Source organism: Euleptes europaea, chromosome 2 (assembly GCF_029931775.1).
Source record: "Euleptes europaea isolate rEulEur1 chromosome 2, rEulEur1.hap1, whole genome shotgun sequence".
Lineage (NCBI taxonomy): Eukaryota > Metazoa > Chordata > Lepidosauria > Squamata > Sphaerodactylidae > Euleptes > Euleptes europaea.
This window is the reverse complement of record NC_079313.1, coordinates 35,350,597-35,370,717: the sequence shown is the minus strand read 5'-3', so window position 1 is coordinate 35,370,717 and position 20,121 is coordinate 35,350,597. Positions and strand designations below refer to the sequence as shown.

General features: G+C 42.8%; 1 protein-coding gene across 1 annotated transcript in view; it reads right to left on the bottom strand.

The window, feature by feature from the left end:
• CRB1 (crumbs cell polarity complex component 1) overlaps positions 1 to 18,595 on the bottom strand; it is a 168,632-nt gene extending 150,037 nt beyond the window's left edge. Inside the window, 2 exon segments of the mRNA XM_056867569.1 lie at positions 18,371 to 18,493; positions 18,496 to 18,595. Coding sequence (XP_056723547.1) covers positions 18,371 to 18,493; positions 18,496 to 18,595 — 223 coding nt within the window.
• Between the last annotated feature and the right edge of the window lie 1,526 nt (positions 18,596 to 20,121).

The window sequence follows — 20,121 nt, the reverse complement described above, 5'->3', positions numbered from 1 at the left end:
CTCCCCCCGCCCGCATTTCCCCCATGTTTTCAGGATGCTGTTAATGCCTGCATTGAGACCAGTTCGGTTGCTACTCCAGTGCATAGTTTTAATTTCGAGTTTGTCTCCCCACACCCACATTCTCACTTCTCCCTCCCACTTGCCCTCTCCTCCCTTCCTCCCACTTGTCCTTCCCCACCCTCATCCAACATCTCCCCTGGAAGCAATTTGCCAGTGCACTAGTGAGAGAATGCTGGAGTACTCTGAGGGTGCTTATTTGGTCAGTTTCACAGTGAGTGGCCAGTTTCAGTCCTCAGCCAGATAGAACACAGCTGGGCTGATTTGCTGCCCTCCCCTTATACACATCCTTCTCTGCTTTGGCTGTAAAATGGCTACCCGGTTCAGCTCAAATGACAGAATCCCGCTGTGGGGCTAGCAGGGGGCTGGTGATGTTTTTTTTTTTTTTTTTTAAAATACACTCCAGCCAACTATAAAGCAGCATTTTCGGGAGATGCACTCAAGTGTGCTACTACGTAAGTGTGTGTGTTTTTGTAGCGACCTCGCGATTTATCGCTAGTACACATGTGTAAACAAAAAAAAATCAAAAGAAGGGGGTGGCAAGCTGCGTAACAATGACGACATCAGTGACCACTCTCCCACTGGTTCAGAAGCTTTGTGTTTTCTCTGGGGATGCACAATCAATCACAAGGTACTCCTGGAATTACTTTGAGAGGAAAAGCCCCTGTACATAGTGTTTTGAGAATTCCTGCAAATACTGTGCAGTTAGAGAGCAGCAGATTGAGTGGAAGCAGCTCATGCATAAAGGCCACTGTCTTCCTTTTGACAATATGATAGTTTTTTCATGTGCATATTCCCAAAATTTCAATATTTGTACCTTTTTGAGATATTGAAGTGAGAAAGACCTTACAGTTTGCTAAATAAAAGTTTCCACCTAATGCTAGAAGAAGTGAATATCCTGAATGTTTCCCTCCCATTCACTGTTACAGTAAATTCATCAGAACAGAAAGAGCCTCAGAAAACAACCTTGGTTTTATCCTGATTGGCATCCCCAGTGATTAAATTTTTCTACTGCCAGTTATGAACATACGAAATGGCTTTCTACTAAGTCAGACCCACTGGCTGATCAAGCTTAGCATACACTGGCTGGCAGCAGTTCTCAAAGTTGAGTCCGACCATTGGTCCGTTAAGCTCAATGTTGCCAACTCTGACTGGCAACAGCAATTAAGAATCTTAGGCAGAGATCTTTAACATCACCTTTTACCTGGTCCTTCTTATTTATTTTAAGTGGAGACACCAGGGATTGAACATGGGATCTTTCACATGCAAGCAGATGCTCTACCATTGAGCCAACCCCCCCATCCCATATTTCAGCCCTAAAATGCATATAACGATGCAGTATACTAGGCCTCTTGAAATCACTATGCCTAGCTATTAGATAGGATGTTGATGACTGAGAGGAATTTAAAATAGAGCAGTGATGATTCATGGGGAGGGTGATCTACAAATCTTTCGGGGCATTCAGAAATTTGGGGAGAAGATTTTAGGGGCACCTTTGGGGAGGATTTTAGGGGCACCTTCTCAATTGCAGTGGCTTTTCAACAGTTTTATCTGTTGATTAATTTATTTCCTTTCCTTTTCTGTTGAGACTCAAGGCAAGTTACAGAATTATAAAAGTTAATAAAGACCTGTATAATGTATACAATAAACAAATAAATTGGCGTACCTCATTATAGAAGAATGGAATAAAAAGGGTATAATATATCCTTTAAACAATGCAATGTGGGAAGGAGAAAAGCAAAGCAAACTGCCTAAACATTTCACAATTAAGACTATGACCCTATTCTCATTATAAAAAATGCCCTCCTGCATAATTCCATTTTATATTCCAATTCTCTTTGGAAAAATGACCTCTTCAACAATTCTATTTTTCACATTTTGCAACATGACAGAAGCGTGGAGCCTTCCAGATTTTGTCAGGCAGGCCATTCCACTAGGTGGGGAGCTACAACAAAGAATGCTTGGTATGGGCAGATGTTGTTCTTATACCTTTGCAAGATAACACCTTGAGAAGACTTTGCTCAGATGAACAAAGCTGTAGTGGTGGAACACAACAGGAGAGGACGGTCCTGCAGATATGAGGATTAGGCTTTCCAGCTCTGTGTTGGAAATTCCTGGAGATTTTGGGGTGGAGCATAGGGAGGGGGGATTTGAGGAAGGACTCAGCAGGGTATAATGCCATACAACCCACCCTCCAAAGCTGCCATTTTCTCAAGGGGAACTAGTCTCTGTAGTTTGGATGTCAGTTGTAATTCTGGGAGATCTCCAGGCCACACCGAGAAGTTGGCAGTCCTAAGAAGGGCTTTATGGTTAATAACCAGTACCTTGAATTGAACCAGGAATTAATTGTAAACCATTATAGCAACTGCAGAACAGATTTAATATGCATATTTCAGCTAGCTCCCAATAACAGTCAAGCTGCAGTGTTCTTAACCAGCTGGTGTTTCCAAATTGTCTTCAGTGGCAGACCCATGTAGAGTGCATTACATAGTCTAATATCAAAGTTACTATTGCATGGATCCATGTGGCCAGGTCAAAGGAGGGAGCCAAGTGAAAATGTGGGGAAAGCATTCTTCACAGCTGCTTTGCCAGCAGAAATACTGGGTCCAATATAACCCCCAAACTCAACTGAATCAGTGAAGGCCAGCTGTAACCCTTCAAATGTAGGAAGCATAATGCCGTCCAGGACATAGTCTTCCCTACCAGCATTGCCTCCATTGTCAGGCTTCAACTTTGTCGTGCCCATCTTGCCCCAAGGACAAAAGTCCACATTCTAAATTTCTCCACCTTAAGAAAGTAGCACACCGCAAACAGGAATCAGGCCTAACATTAAAGAACTAGCTGGTGGCCCTCAGGAAGAAAGGTTTAATTGCATAGATGCTTGAGATCCTTATATTGCATGTATATATCATAAACATGCCTATATAAATAAAGATGCCTTTTTCTGGAGCACTGCTTTAACATCCCAATGTTTTACTTGTGGCTTGGGTGGACATCAATAATAATAATAATATTGTGTACTTTGTGGGTAATCCTGACCTGGATGGCCCAGGCTAACTTGATCTCATCAGATCTCAGAAGCTAAGCAGAGTTGGCCCTGTTTCGTACTTGGACGGGAGACCAACAAAGAAAATCACAGGTGCTATGAAGACGAAGGCAATTGCAAACCACCTCTGTTAGTATCTTGCCTTGAAACCCCTGTGGGGTCGCCATAAGTTGGCTGCAACTTGACGGCTCTTTACACATACACACACTGTGGGTGGTAGAGGATTAAAGGGCTAGAGGGTAGGTATAATTTTCCCTTCGAAAAATTTGCGGACATACTTACCCAGGGTTAGTCCAATATAGTAAGTACATTCAATCATTGAAAGAAAACTTATATTTAGAATACCCGTTTTTTCTGCTGGGCCTGATTCTGCATCTCAGATGTACAAAAGTAAGTGGGTAAAGGCAAAGCTTTTCCCAACAAGGAGATGAAGGGAGAGAAAAGCTCCCCGTTGCTTTTTCTTTCTCAGGGCTATCATTTTGCTGATTTTTTGTTTTACATATAAACTGCTGGTAAACACAGTGGTTATAGAACACACACAGATGAATAACCAATGGCTGTTAAACCTACAGATAGGAAAGGTTATAGAACATGCACACACAACCTTCCACATTCTGGAAGTGCTCAATGTTCTGTAGTATAGCCAGCTAGCATTCTCCTCAGCTCTGCTAGTTAAATTCATGCCCAGGTTATCAGAGGGTGTGATAAGCACAGGCCGCTGATCACACTCACATGTGAGGAAACAGAAAAATTCAGGTCAAAGAGTCTAAGTTGTACGGAACAAAGTAGAGGTATGATGGAGTGGAGTATGCTGCAGTAGTGATCAGTCTACATACAAGGTGCAAAAGGTTTGTGAAGGGTAGGTGTATCGATGGCTATTATCCATAATTGCTTATAGAATCCTCCATGTTCAGAGGCATTTATCTCTGATTTCTAGATGCTGGGATAAAACAATTGGTCCTTTATGCACGGGTACTTGGACTCACTTTCGTCCCCGGACTGACTCGGTTGTTCCTTGGAATTATGCATGAGCTTTCCGTCCCTCAGAGATGACCTCGCAACCAGCCCTTGCAAATCCCGTTGCTGTTAAATCTTGATTCTTCTATCTCTCCTTAGATCTGCCTGGGTCAAATCATCCTCATCTCCATGCATAAGCCAAAGTGTGGGACAGGGGAGCTGGGTGTGTGTGTATGACGTTTTCCCACAGTAAGCACTACAGCCAATTACAAAACAGCGTTTCAAGGGATAGAGACTCAAATGCTTGCTGGCTTTTCATCTCCCAGCTGGAGTTCTTTCTGAGTAGATTTGTCACAAAAAATGCGTTTAAAAACGACACTTGGATTCCTCCCCATTCTGTTCCTTTAAAAGAGCTCCTTTTTGTGAAATGCATTTTAACACAGCACTTGGGTTTCCACGGTGGGTAGGAAGGGGGGAACTGGACATTTTTCTCACAGTAAGCACTACAGCCATTTACTAAGCAGCATTTTCAAGGGGCAGGGACTCACGCTTCCAGACTTGAGCATGGTGATTGTACCAATGCATAGCTTTTTTTACAGACAAGCAAGAATCGAGCCCCAGGTAAAACTCCCCTGCATGAATGACCAATAGGGAAGAGCTGATGCCTGCATGCCTCTCCAATCTGACAGGTTTCACCAGTCTAAGTCTGGATCTTTGAAGCATTCTAGAATAAATTCACATGCCTTTAATGTTCACATAGTGTTAGGCTGCAAAAGTAGGGCCAGAAAACAAAGCCAGCAGCCTTAATGTTCCATTTTAGAGAATTGATTGGAATCCTGAGTCTGTACAGATGACAGATCCACCAAGCTTCCCTAAGACAAAATTCAATTGACACTCTAGCATGAGGAAACAGCCTGTCTCTGTGGTGATGCACTCTCCTACTTCAAGTAAGGGAGCAAAGTAGAAATGATAAAAGGAGTAGAATTTCCCCCCAAGCAGTTGATGAAACAACGCATTTGGGAACATTTCTTTTAAAATTCAAACATGGGACTGTTTTAGGCTCCCTGCTGTTCTCCCACCCTTGAAGAACCCAGGCTGCCTGATTGTTCCACAGAATTGAAACAGACACATGAAATGCTAGCAAACATGCTGTCCTTATTCTATCAGAGAATTTCAAGCACGCTTACATACCCAAGGCACTGTAAAATGTTCGAGGCCATTAACAGTGATGTCTGCATACAATCAAAAGGTCCCAGCTCTTTTCGAGGAGTCCAGCCAAACCTCTCACGATGGGGGATGCGGGTGGGAAGAGTAATGGAGGACTGGTGTCTATGTGGGAATAACAGTCTGACTGCTGTTATCCTAGGGTAACAATTGGTGGATTCATTTCAACCTCAATTTTGTTTAAATGTTCGAGAGGTGAATTTGCATGGCTATTAATCTACCCCCACCCCCAATAAATCAAAAGGTTCTCCTATCTAAAACATATGCAGTTCTTACATAGCTTGAAACACAAGGATTTAAACAAACCATAGGGGGAACAATCTGTGGAGGGTTCCAGACAAGCATGGGCTTTATATATGTAATACTGTTTCAGGGTACTGACTGGACACTGGGAAACTGTCTTAGGGTACTATACCAATGGTATTACACTCTGGTTAAAATAGGAAAATGTGTGGAATCTACAGATTGATTCTGGAGTTTTTGTTTGTGTGGTAGAATTTCAAGTAGGCACCAGTTTACTGGAAGTCTTACAGCACATTCCTGAGATTCGGCGTGGGGGAATGGTGGGGAAGAGACGCAGCCGCGCCACCTCCTAAAGCCGTTCCCCACATGCCGAAAAACAAAAAAAAGCCTTTAAGCAACTTTTTTTTTGGGGGGGGGAAATGGGGCCTTTTCACCCCATAGAGATAAGTGAGGCTGTGCCTGCTAAAAAGTAGGCATAGCCTTGCTCTTCTCTGCGCAGTTGTTCACAAGGCAAAAGGGGACAGGAAGCTGCCTAACGGCAGCTCCTCCCCCCAGCCCGCCCCAGGAACACCTTCCGGGATGCCTCCCAGGATGCCAGTGCGGCCTTCTATGCCAGTGGGACGCTGGTGGAAGGCCCGTTGACATCCCGGGGTGGCGTTGCCACGGCAGTGACCAATAGCCCAAATGCCGGTGCTGCGGGTCCAGACGCCAGCGCAGTGCCTTCCTGCCCTTAGAGCTCAGGAATGCACTGTTAGTGGTAAAAGTGTTAAGGACATTATAAAGCAAGGAACACCACTAAATCCTAAAGTTACTCTCTTGGGTTATCTGAATGTAATTGTATTAAAATGGTTTGGGCAGGGAATTTAATGACTGCCACTCAATTTCTGTCAATAAGAAACAACAGCACGAGGCTCATATGCAATGTTAAAGTTTTATCTTTACTCTTCAGTATGCCCCTTCTCAAGATAGTGTACTGTGAGGGGCGCATCCATGACTTTAGTGCGAATACGCACCCTATGTTCACCAATTCATAATTTCACAGGTCTAACTGTGGAACCTATGTACCTCCGTGAACAGGGGCATAAAATGGCGTAATTCTGCATTGGAAAACATAGGGCGCGTATTCGCGCTAAAGTCATGGACGTGCCCCTCAGAGCACACTATCTTGAGAAGGGGCTAGGGCATACTGAAAATGACATGCATTTTTCATAATTTAGCAATACAAACCACGTCCGTTCTGTCGGCAGGACATACGGAAGTTCCTTCTTAGACAGAAAATGAAATATATCTTCCTTTTTAAAATTTTAGTGCCTGCCGGTCTGAACACTGATTTTGACTTGTCTTGTTTTCTCTTATTTTCCTTTAACTTCCTTCTGGTTTTCTTTTTTTAAAACTCCTTAAGAATTTCCTTAAAACTCCTTAAGAGTATCCTCATCCCTGTTGAGAAGATTGTAGATAATAATTTTGTAAACAATAACTTTCCAAATTAATCAAAATGGAATGAAGGTACTATTGGCATGCTGAATGGCTGCTCCTTTAAATGAAATAACTTGACTCATGCACTAGGTGTGTGACTGCAGCTGACGGTGGTTTGCCACCAACAGCATTAAATTGGATCCATAGCAATGAGACCACTGAACCTTAGGACAAAGAAAGGGAACCCAATGAGGTTTTGGTGGCCTGAATCTTATGGTAAGCATGATGATTTGCTTTTCTGATGCTCCTTTAATAATAATAATTTAAGAGGGACTTATGTTATAGTAAAAAATGTTATTTTTTGTAGAGGCGCTTCTCACCCTTTGAAGTGGTTGAATACTGGCAATTCGCCATGAAAACTGCGTTACATGTTGGCAATTTGCCGGGAAATTATATGGAGACCAGCTTACTGATGAAGCAGTCTCTTTGGCGAAACGCACACTAATGTAGAGGTGGCATCTGGATTTGGACTCCTCCGATTCTATCCAAGTCTTCTCTTTTCGACATACCATCTTGGCGGGGGCACGGGGCTCCGTGCTTCTTAATTAAGCCATACGAGAATTTTTCCTGCGTTAAGTTTTGCAGTTATTTCATATTGTGTTTGGAGAGATTTGATTATACGTGTGTACTGAATCTTGTTTGTACATAGTCATCAATTGTATATTATTTCATGCAAAGGAGTATAATGAATTAATTACATGTAAAATTGTGGTCTACTCAAGAGTAAAGACTTTAACATTGCATATGAGCCTCGTGCTGTTGTTTCTTACTCAATTTCTGTCAGCAAAATAGTAGACGTAAATTACATCAACCACTGAAGAAACTTTGGCATATCAAGGTTGTGGACAAGCAGACACATTTTAAATGTCTTTGGGAAAGAAGCAATTATATGGGAACAAAGGCACCTTTATACTACAACAGTATGAGGCTGGATGGGATTGTCAAACAAAACGTATTGACTATGATTTTAATATATTGGCATCACCCAGGAGTATAACTGGTTTTCATTTAACTGCAAATCTTAAATACAGTTCAAAGTAATAAGACAGATAATACAGAGCAGAAAATGTGATTGCATTATATTGCAGATTCAAATATATTAGGCAGCTTTGATTCTATGAAAGTTTTGAGTCAAGTTGTCAAGTCCAGATCTGCATAGCTTCATGCTGGAAATTGAGAATGTAAAGACAATATTGGATACAATGGAGTATGGAGATGTGGCTTCAAATCCCCTTTAAGTACATTGACTGGCCTTGGGCAAGTCTCTCATTCTCTGCCTGACCTACAAAAGTGAATGTATGTTGGATTGCTCAAGGTATAGGGTTGCCAGCCTCCAGGTGGGGCCTGGAGATTCCCTGGAATTACAACTGATCTCCAGGCTACAGAGATAAGTTTCCTTGGAGCAAATTGCTGCTTTGGAGGGTAGACTTAATGGCATTATACCCCACTGAGGTTCCTCCCCTCCCCAAACTCCACCTTCTCTGGGTTCCAATCCCAAAATCTCCAGGACTTTCCCAATCTTGATCTGGCAACCCTATCCAGGTTTGTGAATATTTCGAATATTGGGGTTTCATGTGAATGCTTTGAGGCAGGGCTTGTTTATGATACTTGGAGTTGGTGACTGAGTAGAATTAGCTGTATGTTGATACCTAATGTAGTTGGAAATTGTTGCATTGGCTGATGGGTAAAGATGCTGACAAGTCTAGTTGGTGATGTCTGTAAACATACAATTCCATTTGCTGTTCAAGTCTATTTTCAAATAGTTTTTTAAAAATTCATTTCTAATATCATATTTTTTTCTACTCAAGGTTCTCATTATACTTCATTTATAGGCTGTCCTTCTCATTAGGAAAGAGACCTTTTCCACACACAGGGCTTTCTTCCACTTTTCTCTGGAGTGAGATCAGAAACTGCAGCTCCGACTTGGCCAAGGTCATTCCACACAGCAGCCTTTTTCAGATGGAACGCACAGCAGTGGGTTCAAATTGGAGCCACTGCATGTCATCCGCAACCTCTTCCAAATATTGGCATTTTCCACGGGCGGCACTTAGCATCATTGGTGGTATAATGCCACCCCCTCCCGCCCCTTTTTTGTGCAGATGCAGTAGCGTTACTGCAGCCTTTTGGCAAAAAGAAAAAGGGGAAATATAAGTGTGCAATGAAAACGGAGGGGGTTATTGCTTTATGAAACATTTTTAAACATTACAGGCAGACCACAATAAACATTCACCATAAACAGGGACAGTCAACAGTCCCTCCCCAGCCCCACACACAAAGGCAAACTAAGCAGCAATTTCAAAGGATTTATCCAACATTTTAAAGCAAACCAAACACCACCATCAATATACTTTTTCGGGTTCAAATTGAAAGATAAAGCCTTCACTACTATGAAATAATTGATCTCAACAGAAGTAGCGAAATAATGCAATTATTGTGTACTAAAAAATTAAATTGGGAAAACCAAACATTTCCCCATCAACAGGCACTTTGGGGGAAGGGGGGAGGTTGAGTGTGGAGGATAGGGACAGAAAGGCGGGGTCCGCATGACATGGTGGTAATGCTCGGAAATGGGCAGAACAAAACAGCCATGGATTCAAGACTTCCCCTCTGGCAATCCAGCCAGTGGAAATTGACTAAAAAAAATGTTTTGAAGGAAAAGCACATCCTGAAAAAGCGTCCAGGCAGAATTCCCGAACCTACAGTGAAAGCAGCCAAGGCAGGTCTGGATAGGCAACCAAAGCCCAAAGTTTTAAAGGACCTGACTCACGGGAAACCACTTGTGTGAAAACAGTCTGGGAAACCAAAGGGACTTACATCATTCTCCTCTCCTCTGTTTTATTATCACAACAACCCTGTGAGGTAGGTTAGCCTGAAAAGGTGTGACTGGTCCAAGGTCACTCAGCTAGGGGGGTGGGGATTCAAACCTGGATCTCCTAGAAGATCCTAGTCTAACATTCTAACTACTACACTACATTGGCTGTAGATGTTCTAGAAGTACAAATAAAGGGATGAGAGTTGTGAGTGTTGTAGCCTGTAACCTGATATGTTGCCATGAGCAAATTCTTTAGGCCTAATTGCACAAAAGTACTCATTTATTTGGACTGGTTCCATTTCCAGAGGAACTGGTTGTGCATTAGCACAGTGCCAAACCACTATACCTATACCAATGTCAAATATTGGGATAAAATGTTACTTGTATTTTGCAAAGACAGAAGCTATTAATGAAAGAGGAAATGAACAGCCAAAGTACCTTATCATCTATGCTTTTTTGTTTGGTAAATGAGAGAAAAGAAATAATGGGGGGGGTTGCTTCTGAATTTGAGGTTATCTAAGGACACACAGCCTGCAATGTCTTGTGCTGAGGGTAAACAAAAAAGCCAGCCAGTTTCTCAACAGGAGCACCCCCGATCCACTGAATATTCTTGTAGCTGGTACATCATTCTCTAGCTAGCTAATGAGGATCAGCTGAAGCACAAGATCTCTTGGGGGCTCATCAGCCAAACAATGCTGGCAGCTTCCCTGCCATTGCTGGGGGGTTCCTGGTTCTTTCCCTCTTCCTCATGAGCAAGGGCCGTTCATCAGCCAACCAACCCCCTCCCCGTCTATGAATCCCTTTGTAAGCAGAACTTTTATCTTACTCCAATAATTAGACCTTAATGAGGGAATTGTAGAGTAACAGGAATGGCCCTTCAGGGAAAGAAAAATCCATTTATGAAGAAGGGGGAAATACCCCGTGTGACATCCAATGCTCAAAGAGACAACTGGACTTAAGACAGGTTTGATTATAAGACATTTATCCTATGTTGTTTACGTTGCCCTGAACAGGAGATGGAACCAGGCATACTACATAGACAGCACAAAAGATATCAGAATATTTTACAGTTTTTATGTCTATACCCAGGCATAACAATTGGCCTACTTGAAAGAGTCTTAACGTGCCTTTAACTTTGGAAAAATGGTGAGAATCATAACAATATTGTATTGGGGGTTATTCACTAGCCCAAGCCAAATTCTAATGTATTTTGGGGTAGCAAAATATCATCCCTCAAAACCTTTTTTGTAGCTGCAGAAATAAGTATGTTCATCAACCCAGAGCCTGTTTCAAATAGATTATTAATCACAAAAGTTGTTGGTATTTGGGGGTTATTTTCCTACTCCAAGCAAGCACATATCTATGGTGAAGCCCACAGTTTGCAACATCCTACAGAAAACTATACCAGCTCACTTCAGTGCTCCCCTGGCTCAGTTTTCCTGTGCAAAAACTAAACATTTTCATCTCAATACATGCCATTGATTGGGGGGGGGGAAGTATCCTGATGGTCAAATCTGTTGATTTTTGAGGGGCTCTTTTTACAAAAAGAAAATGGTAAGTGGCTGTATTTTGAGAATTTTTATTAATGTCCAGGTAACAGACCTAAAAGGACAAAATTGGTGAGCTACTTCTCTGTGATTCCCTCCTCCCCAGGTACAACCAGAATGTTTGCCTTGGAGATTTTCCTTAAAGCTGCTTGCTCTGCAGAAATCAACAGGGGAAGCTTTTCTCAGGATGGACAGGAACATTGCCACCACTACCCCAAAATGTCTATACTTCAAGCTACGGTGGCAGCTGGCACATGGCAATCCTATACACTTGTCTTCAACTGGTGAGTCATGCCCTGATCTACAACAGGTAACATCAGAAGCAACATGATCATCACTGTCTTTATTTTTAAGAGGAGGAAGAAGAAAGACAGGGAAAGGAAATAAATACCTTAGTGTAAGTATGGTAAAAGTGAGTCACTTTGGGCCAGCCATTCCATCAGAGGCAGAGCAGCACTTGGCTCCTTGATGCTGGACTTCAGGACAGTAAAGACCTCTGTGCCCTGAGAAAAGGGACTAAAACATGCACTTAGCAATAGGTTGGGTTGCCAACCTCCAGGAGGGGCCTGGATACCTCCTGGATATCTCCAGAAATTTTCCAATCTAAACTTGGGAACCCTAGCAACAAGTGCTACTATTGGGAATGGAGAAAAGGGAATGGAGATATAATTTCCTTGTTTTATTGTAAACCACTTTGAGCAATGATGAAAATTGGTATAAAATATAGTAGTAGTAGTAGTAGTAGTAGTAGTTATCATTATTCACAGAGTTTTTGGAAGATAAAATGGAAAGATGAAATGTGTGCTGCTCTGAACTCCGAAGGGCAGGATTAAATCACTTCATTCATTTCAAAGAGCTACAATCTCAGGATTATCATATACACTGAAAACAGCAGTTTTCTCCATAAAGAACATTCAACATGAAACTACAAGAATTGTCTTATTGGGTCAGACCAAGTTTAGCAGCCAGATGGGATGCTTGTAAAAGAAGAAGAGTTGGTTTTTATATGCTGACTTTCTCTACCACTTAAGGAAGAATCAAACCAGCTTGCAATCACCTTCCCTTCCCCACAACAGACACCCAGTGAGGTAGGTGGAGCTGAGAGAGTGTGACTAGCCCAAGGTCACCCAGCTGGCGTCATGTATAGGAGTGGGGAAACAAATACAGTTCACCAGATTAGCCTCCGCTGCTCATGTGGAGGAGTGAGGAATCAAACTCGGTTCTCCAGATCAGAGTCCAGTGCTCCAAACCACTGCTCTTAACCACTACTCCACAATGGCTCTCAGATGATAGTCATCCCTTGTTGCCTGGACTAAACATCTGGTATTTTGCTGATGGACACAGAATGTTAAATTAAATGAACCACATTAATAATTTGCATAAGTTTTTGAAAAGCAAATAAAGCCAAAACGGCATCAAAGGTTTAGCGTTCCTTGTGAAAGAGCTGAAATCTCAGCCACATTGCCCTTTCCACTTGGATATAAGTTTCTCCTCTCCTCTCCCTTGTCCCAACTTTCATCTATGGCAGGTGCCTTGGCTAGAGTTGCCAAACTCCAGGTGGGGCCTGGCAATCTCCTAGAATTACAATTGATCTCCATACAACAGAGATCAGTTCCCCTGGAGAAAACGGCTGCTTTGAAGGGTGGACTCTATGGCATTAAAGCCTGCAGAGGTCCCTCCCCAAACCCTGCCCTCTCCAGGCTCCTCCCCCAAATCTCCAGGAATTTCCCAACCTGGATCTGGCAACCCTGGGATGTTGCTGGGGGGGTTAATTTCTCCAGGCATAGTATCACAGGGGCAAGCACAGCGATAGAGTGATGGGCTGGTAAGAGAAGACTGTAAGAATGTATAATAATCTGTTCTTAAGAAGGCGGGTTATGTTTAAGAAAGAGAGCTCCCCTAGGTAAGGATAGAGAAGTGAATGACAAGGATTAGATTTATGTGTCTCTTTCTCTTTGTTCTTTCCCCCAATATCTCATTGTATTTGGGATATCACTGTAAGGCCTTCAAGACAGGTTAACTAAGGGGTTGGGTATAAAATAAAGAGAATGCAAAGCTTATGGGTTTCACAGGATTCTTCATAAAGAAGAATGTTAATGCCCATTCTTTGTTACAGTCAGGTATCAGTTGTAGGTTATTTACTGTTGTTATTTATTTGCTTCATTTATACTTCACCTTTCTCCCCAATGGGAACCCAAAGTGGCATGTATCACTCCCCCATGTTATCCTCACAACAACCCTGAGAAGTGACTTAGCCTGAGAGTGTGTGGCTGGCCCAGTGTCCTTCCATTGCAGACTAAGGATTTGAACCTGGGTATCCCAGATCCTAGTCCAACACTTTAACCACTACACGATACTGACTCTCACACTGTGTTCTCAGTTTCAGAGTACCTTAGTGTGCAGTTTGAAAAAAGGTTTCAGCCCTCCCGGTGGTATTTAACACCAAAAAAGTTGGCTAAAATGTATAAAACAATGTCACCAAACTGCTGGAAATGTCAAGACGAGGTTGGTTCCTTTCATCATGTTTGGTGGCTATGTGAAAAAGCTAAGAACTTTTGGGATATGATCTACAATGAACTAAGACTGATCTTACAAAAAAAATATCCCTAAAACTCCGGAAATGATGATGTTAAGTATTATACCGGAATCAATATTGACTCAGAGATCCTTTTTAATATATGCCACCATAGCCACAAGATTGGTATATGCAGCAAAATGGAAATTGTCAGAGGTGCCGGATGAGACTGACTGGATAAATAAAATGTTGGAACTAGCAGAAATGGCTAAACTTACAGCATTAGTAAACCAGAAGGAAAATATGGAATTTGTGGGAGAATGGGAGGCTTGGACAACATATTGTATAAATGAATTTAATTTGGGAAGTATCAAAGGTTATGTTTTGAGCTAATTCAAGTGATTAAAGTAGAAATAATGATAAACTTAGTTTTTAAGACCATGAGATATGTAATTAAATATATGTTATAAATTAGTCAAAAAAAAAAATCGGTACAGTTCGGATTCGGCCGAATTTGACCCTTGTGGGGTCGGTACGTGCCGAAGTCTGAACTCCCCCGCTTCGGATCCCCGGTAATACGGGGGGATCCGGAGTTCGGGGGAAAATTCGGCCGAAGCGCGCCTTCAGGGATTCCCTGAAGGCGCGCGGGGGCCCTTTAAACTGATCTGAGCCTCCCAGCTGGGAGGCGCAGATCAGTTTAAAGGGCAGCCCGCCCCCCTTCAGCGGGCTCCCGTGAAGGGGGGTGGGCTGCCCTTTAAACTCATCTGCGCCTCCCGGCAGGGAGGCGCAGATGAGTTTAAATGACAGCCCGCCTCCCTTCAGCGGGCTCCCGTGAAGGGGGGGGCTGTCATTTAAACTCATCTGTGCCTCCCAGCCGGGAGGCACAGATGAGTTTGAATGACAGCCCGCCTCCCTTCAGCGGGCTCCCGTGAAGGGGGGGCCTGTCATTTAAACTCATCTGTGCCTCCCGGCCGGGAGGCACAGATGAGTTTGAATGACAGCCCGCCTCCCTTCAGCGGGCTCCCGTGAAGGGGGGGGCTGTCATTTAAACTCATCTGTGCCTCCCGGCCGGGAGGCACAGATGAGTTTGAATGACAGCCCGCCTCCCTTCAGCGGGCTCCCGTGAAGGGGGGGGCTGTCATTTAAACTCATCTGTGCCTCCTGGCCGGGAGGCACAGATGAGTTTAAATGACAGCCCGCCTCCCTTCAGGGGAGCCCGCTGAAGGGAGGCGGGCTGCCCTTTAAACTGATCTGAGCCTCCCAGCTGGGAGGCGCAGATCAGTTTAAAGGGCAGCCCGCGCCTTTCAGCGGGCTCCCCTGAAGGGGGGGCCGAATTGGCCGAATTTATTCGCGAACTCCCGAACTCGCTGAATTCGGCCCCCCCCGGTTGCCCGCCAGATTTGAGTTCGGATCCGTCCGAACTGAAAATCACCGAATCAGGGGAAATTCGGTTGATTTTCAGTTCGGACCGAACCGAATTGACAGCCCTAGTATAAATGACATATAATGAATTATAATTTGAATGCAAAAGGGAGAATAGCGATACTAAAGAGATAGAGGAGGGAGAGGGGAAGTCAATAAGTAAGAACTATAATGATTAGAGAAAAATGGTTTATGTTGTATGATTTTGTTGATTGGAGGATTGATGTTAATGTGATCTAATTAGAAAACAATTAAAAAAATAAAAATAAGAACCCATAGTATGACTAAAAGTAAATCACTTTCCAATGGAAAGGTAATTTAGGGGAGGCAGGCCGCTACTGACAACCCCTGGGAGCAATCAGGGTGGAGCTTACTGGAGTTCTGACATCACTTCTGGTAAAAAAAAAAACCCAGAAGTGACATCATAGGACACTAGGATTTACAAAAATGCTGTGGTTTCCACCCCAGGATAGCACATTGTACAACGGATTACTTTTACAAACCCTAAAAGCAGGTTTTAACATTTTAGTTATTTAAAGTGTGTATTCTTTGTGACTTCGTAGCACTATTCATTGATTTGTTTGTTTGTGTAATTCTTTATCGGCAGAATTTATATGCTGCCTGTTTGAGGTGGCTAGACTTCTCTTCAAATGCTATAAATTTTATAACAAATGTTATAAAATTAAGAAATCACTAGCAACCACAATAAAATTTGCAAAGAAAGCGTAAAGGTTTTCACAGCCTAAATCAGGATGATATTATCCTTTCCTTTTTCCTTTCCTTTTATCCCTTAGAAGCTCCTTGATCAATTGATCTTGAGCAGCATATATCTAGTGTTGGAGGGATATAAGGACTGAAACAAATCTTGCCACTGACAATGTAGTCTTGGGGCCCTTGATATTATCAAGAATCTCACTGATTCCTGGCCCTGCCATCCTTCTCTTTACCCCTCCAATTACGCAACAACCTGAACTCTTCTCAGATGCTCCATTTATGAAGGAATTCAGGATCATAAATTTCCACTTCTATATTATTATCTTTCCTAACAGTTTGGAGGCCTCTTGGTTACCTACCACATCGCTGGATGGAACATTATTATAGTTTTATGTTGCCAAGGGTTAAAACAAGTTAGATTATGCTGTGTTGGATGGATATAACTTTGCTGTTGTGACTAGAATATCAGTCAGTAGTCACTGTAGTATGTTGTGCCTACCTGAGCATTCAGGGACCTGGCATTAATAGTGCAATTCTGCCCCGTGGTGCAGAGTGGTAAGCTGCAGTACTGCAATCCAAGCTCTGCTCACGACCTGAGTTTGATCCCGACAGAAGTTGGTTTCAGGTAGCTGGCTCAAGGTTGACTCAGCCTTCCATCCTTCCGAGGTCGGTAAAATGAGTACCCAGCTTGCTGGGGGTAAAGGAAGATGACTGGGGAAGGCACTGGCAAACCACCCCGTAAAACAAAAGTCTGCCTAGTAAACGTCGGGATGTGACGTCACCCCATGGGTCAGGAATAGGTGCTTGCACAGGGGACCTTTACCTTTAGTCACTGTAGTATGTTGTGCCTTCCTGAGCATTCAGGGACCTGGCATTAATAGTGCAATTCTAAGCAGTCCTACCCTTCTAAATCCATTGTAGTCCATGGTCTCAAAATCAAATTCAATTTAAACGAATCAATCCTAATTAGAGTTACACCATACTAAACCTATTTACTTCAATGGACTTAGAAGGGTATAACTACCTAAGATTCCACTGTAAGTAACTTTTGAGCATTTTGGACTTGTAATTAAGTTTATTCCAAAATGTTGACATGATAGTCCCAACTTTCCCCTTATACCCCCTTACCATAAAAATTCTGCCTGAAGGCCTAAGTATGTAAAAGGCACTGATCAGGTAAACACATACATATGCATTGGCCCCATGGCCAATTGGCAGTTAGCGTCACTGTTCAAAAAGTTACCGTAATCTACCCCTTGTCCAAAGTTTCTCACCTATTGATTATATTTCACTGTCTCGACGTCTCCTTTAAACCAGACTGTGAAACTGTGCCGAGGGACAACAGTCTGAGGGGTGTCGCAACAGAAGGTGACCCAGATTGGAAGGCATCGTACACTAATGCCAAATCGTCTTGTTTAATGGCAGCTGCTGTAAGCTTGTTTGATTAAAATTCAGATTTGTTAGACAAATCACGTAGCCTCTTCAGACCGCCCCCCCCCCCCCGGCGTGCACGCGCACACACACATTTTGTCTTTGCCTCCGGACCTGTTTGATAGCCCCCTCGCTTCATAAACCTCACCAGCTGAGCCCCCTGTAAATTTTATGTATTGTACATTCTGTCACCTAAACTGCGGAAGGAAGAAAAAACCATTTTGAACGCTTTTCTTTTCATACTTCCTGGTAAGTAGGAAGTTGGTTGAAAAGCATTTACATATTCATTCTCTCCTAACTGAAGGTCAGTCTAACATTTACAAAAGAATACGTCTAAGTACACTGTGGTATTTGTTGAGGCTTTAAGCTTTTTATATGTAATCTTATAGTGGCCGGTGTCCTAATGGAACATTTCAGAGAGTAAGAAGTGTCAGTCTGCCATTGCAAAATTAAACAGGAATTTAGACAAAAATAGGATTAAAAAAAAACTGAAACAGGAACAAAATTAAACCATACTGCTGCACCTTAAGTTATAGAGGTAAACAAACAATAAAACAGAAATATATTCTTTGCCTATTTGCCATTTTAAATATGAGACTTAGAATACTGAATAGTCACATTTATGTAAGTACAAAGTCTGTTATATACCAGAAGCACCATCTTTGGAATAAACATGTTTTTCAAATGCTTTCTAACTCAGAGCAATATGAACTCCAGTGACCTCAGAGCCATCTGCTCCATAGTTTTCTAAAACTTGTGCTTCTTCTGAGCAAAACCCTTCCGACATTGTTTTCAAAAGATTGTCTTAGTAGCCCCAGTACATTATGAATCCTCTTATGAGATATACGTGTTTGTCCTTTCAGCGAGACACAGGACCTATGCAATGACAAAGGGGGACAAGAAAAGAAAAAGAGAGACTTTCTTACTTTTTAAATGGATGAGCAGCACGAAACTGAGGTAGAAGATGAGGAGAGAGTCAATTCTTGAAGAAGCCATATTCATCCTGATGGGGCATCCTCCTGTAAAGTTACCTGGTGTCCAGGGGGCTAAGGTTGGTCTTTATTGCTTCCTACTCCTGTCCTGAGCCCAGGACAACAGTCAAGGCACGGGGTCTACGGCATGCCCTGTCTGCCTGTGCCCCTTGCCAGCATGCACAGCAACCTGACAGCGCTTGATTCAAAAGGCATTTGTGCTTTGTAAGATTCTACTCCAGCAGCAGTGGGAAATTTTTCAAACCTGGTGCAGACTTCTCTGCTAAGTGGACTGGAGTCTTGCTTGTTTCCTTTGGTTTTATGGAGAATTGTGCCATTACAAAGAGAGATGGCACCCTCAAAGTGCATCCTGAAACAATATTTTCAAAGCTGTCTTTGCTTCACTTGAATACCCCCCCAATATTATATTACAAAACTCCAGATAATAACATTTTGTACATATGTACAATAGACCTTTACAAACTGAACCAGACAAATGAATCACTGCTACCTTGCTACCCCACTCAGATATAATCTGAAATAGGGGAAATATCTTTTGACTTCAGCACACACACATTTAGACACATGCCCATAAACACTAAATGCACACTGCTTCATTCTCATCTCAATCACCAAGCCAGAACATTGCTAAATGTGTCTGAGTTGTAATTTTAAGAAGTACAGCCAGATTTGTTGTGAGATTAAACATTCAATCAACAGTTTAGGGAAATGTTATGGTCAGTTTAGTGACAGACCAGAAGAAAGGAAGCTGTACCAATCCACAGCAAAACTCAAGAGGAAAACATCCAAAGGTATGACCCTGGCTTCAAACAATAACTGGAACACTGACTCTGAAGAGGAGATTCCATCATGTCCTAGGGTAATTCTGTGGTCAGGCAGCTCAGCCTGCAGAGAAGCCAAAAAGGGACACAAAACTAGAACCACACAACCTGATTCCACATTCAGATAATCAGAATCCACCAATCTGAAACCCAATGCACCTGAACCTTCCAAGGTCCTACCGCTCACTCCACTCAATGCCTCATGATCACCCCTGCCCTTTTACCAAAGGCACCAATGCACCATGGAATGGTGTGCAAGGCTCCAGGTGAGGAAGATACCACTTTAAGATCTCCATTCCTCAGAAAGGGGTGGAGTTTTAAACAGGTTGTGGAGAAATGCCCTTCACTTTAGGGCTATGTCCCAATATTTTGAGGTTTGGGGCTTGAACAACCCCCATTTGATTTCAAAAGATTTTTTTTTGGCAGAAGAAAGGAGGGAAGGGGGAAGCTGAGTGGTGGCCCTCTTGGTGGAAATTTCCAAAATTGACCACACACTTCCTCCAATGAAAACGTTTTTTTAAAAAAAGATAAAAAAGAGAGGCCAGGTTTGAACTCACAGCCTCCACACCTAAGACTAGCATCCTAACCACTGAGCCAAGAAGGTAAGTTCTAAGAAAACATGCCAAAGGTAGTAGGCATTCCACTGCAGCCCTGACATCACCGCCAGCCACATGGGAGGCACAGACCATTGCACAGACAGACAGGGCTCAGTGAAAAGTAGGGCTGTCAAAAAAAAATAATTCGGTACAGTTCGGATTCGGCCGAATTTGGCCCTTGTGGGTTCGGTACGTGCCGAAGTCCGAACTCCCCCACTTCGGATCCGTTCAATTCGGCGGGAATTCAAAGTTTGGAAAAAAAAATTCG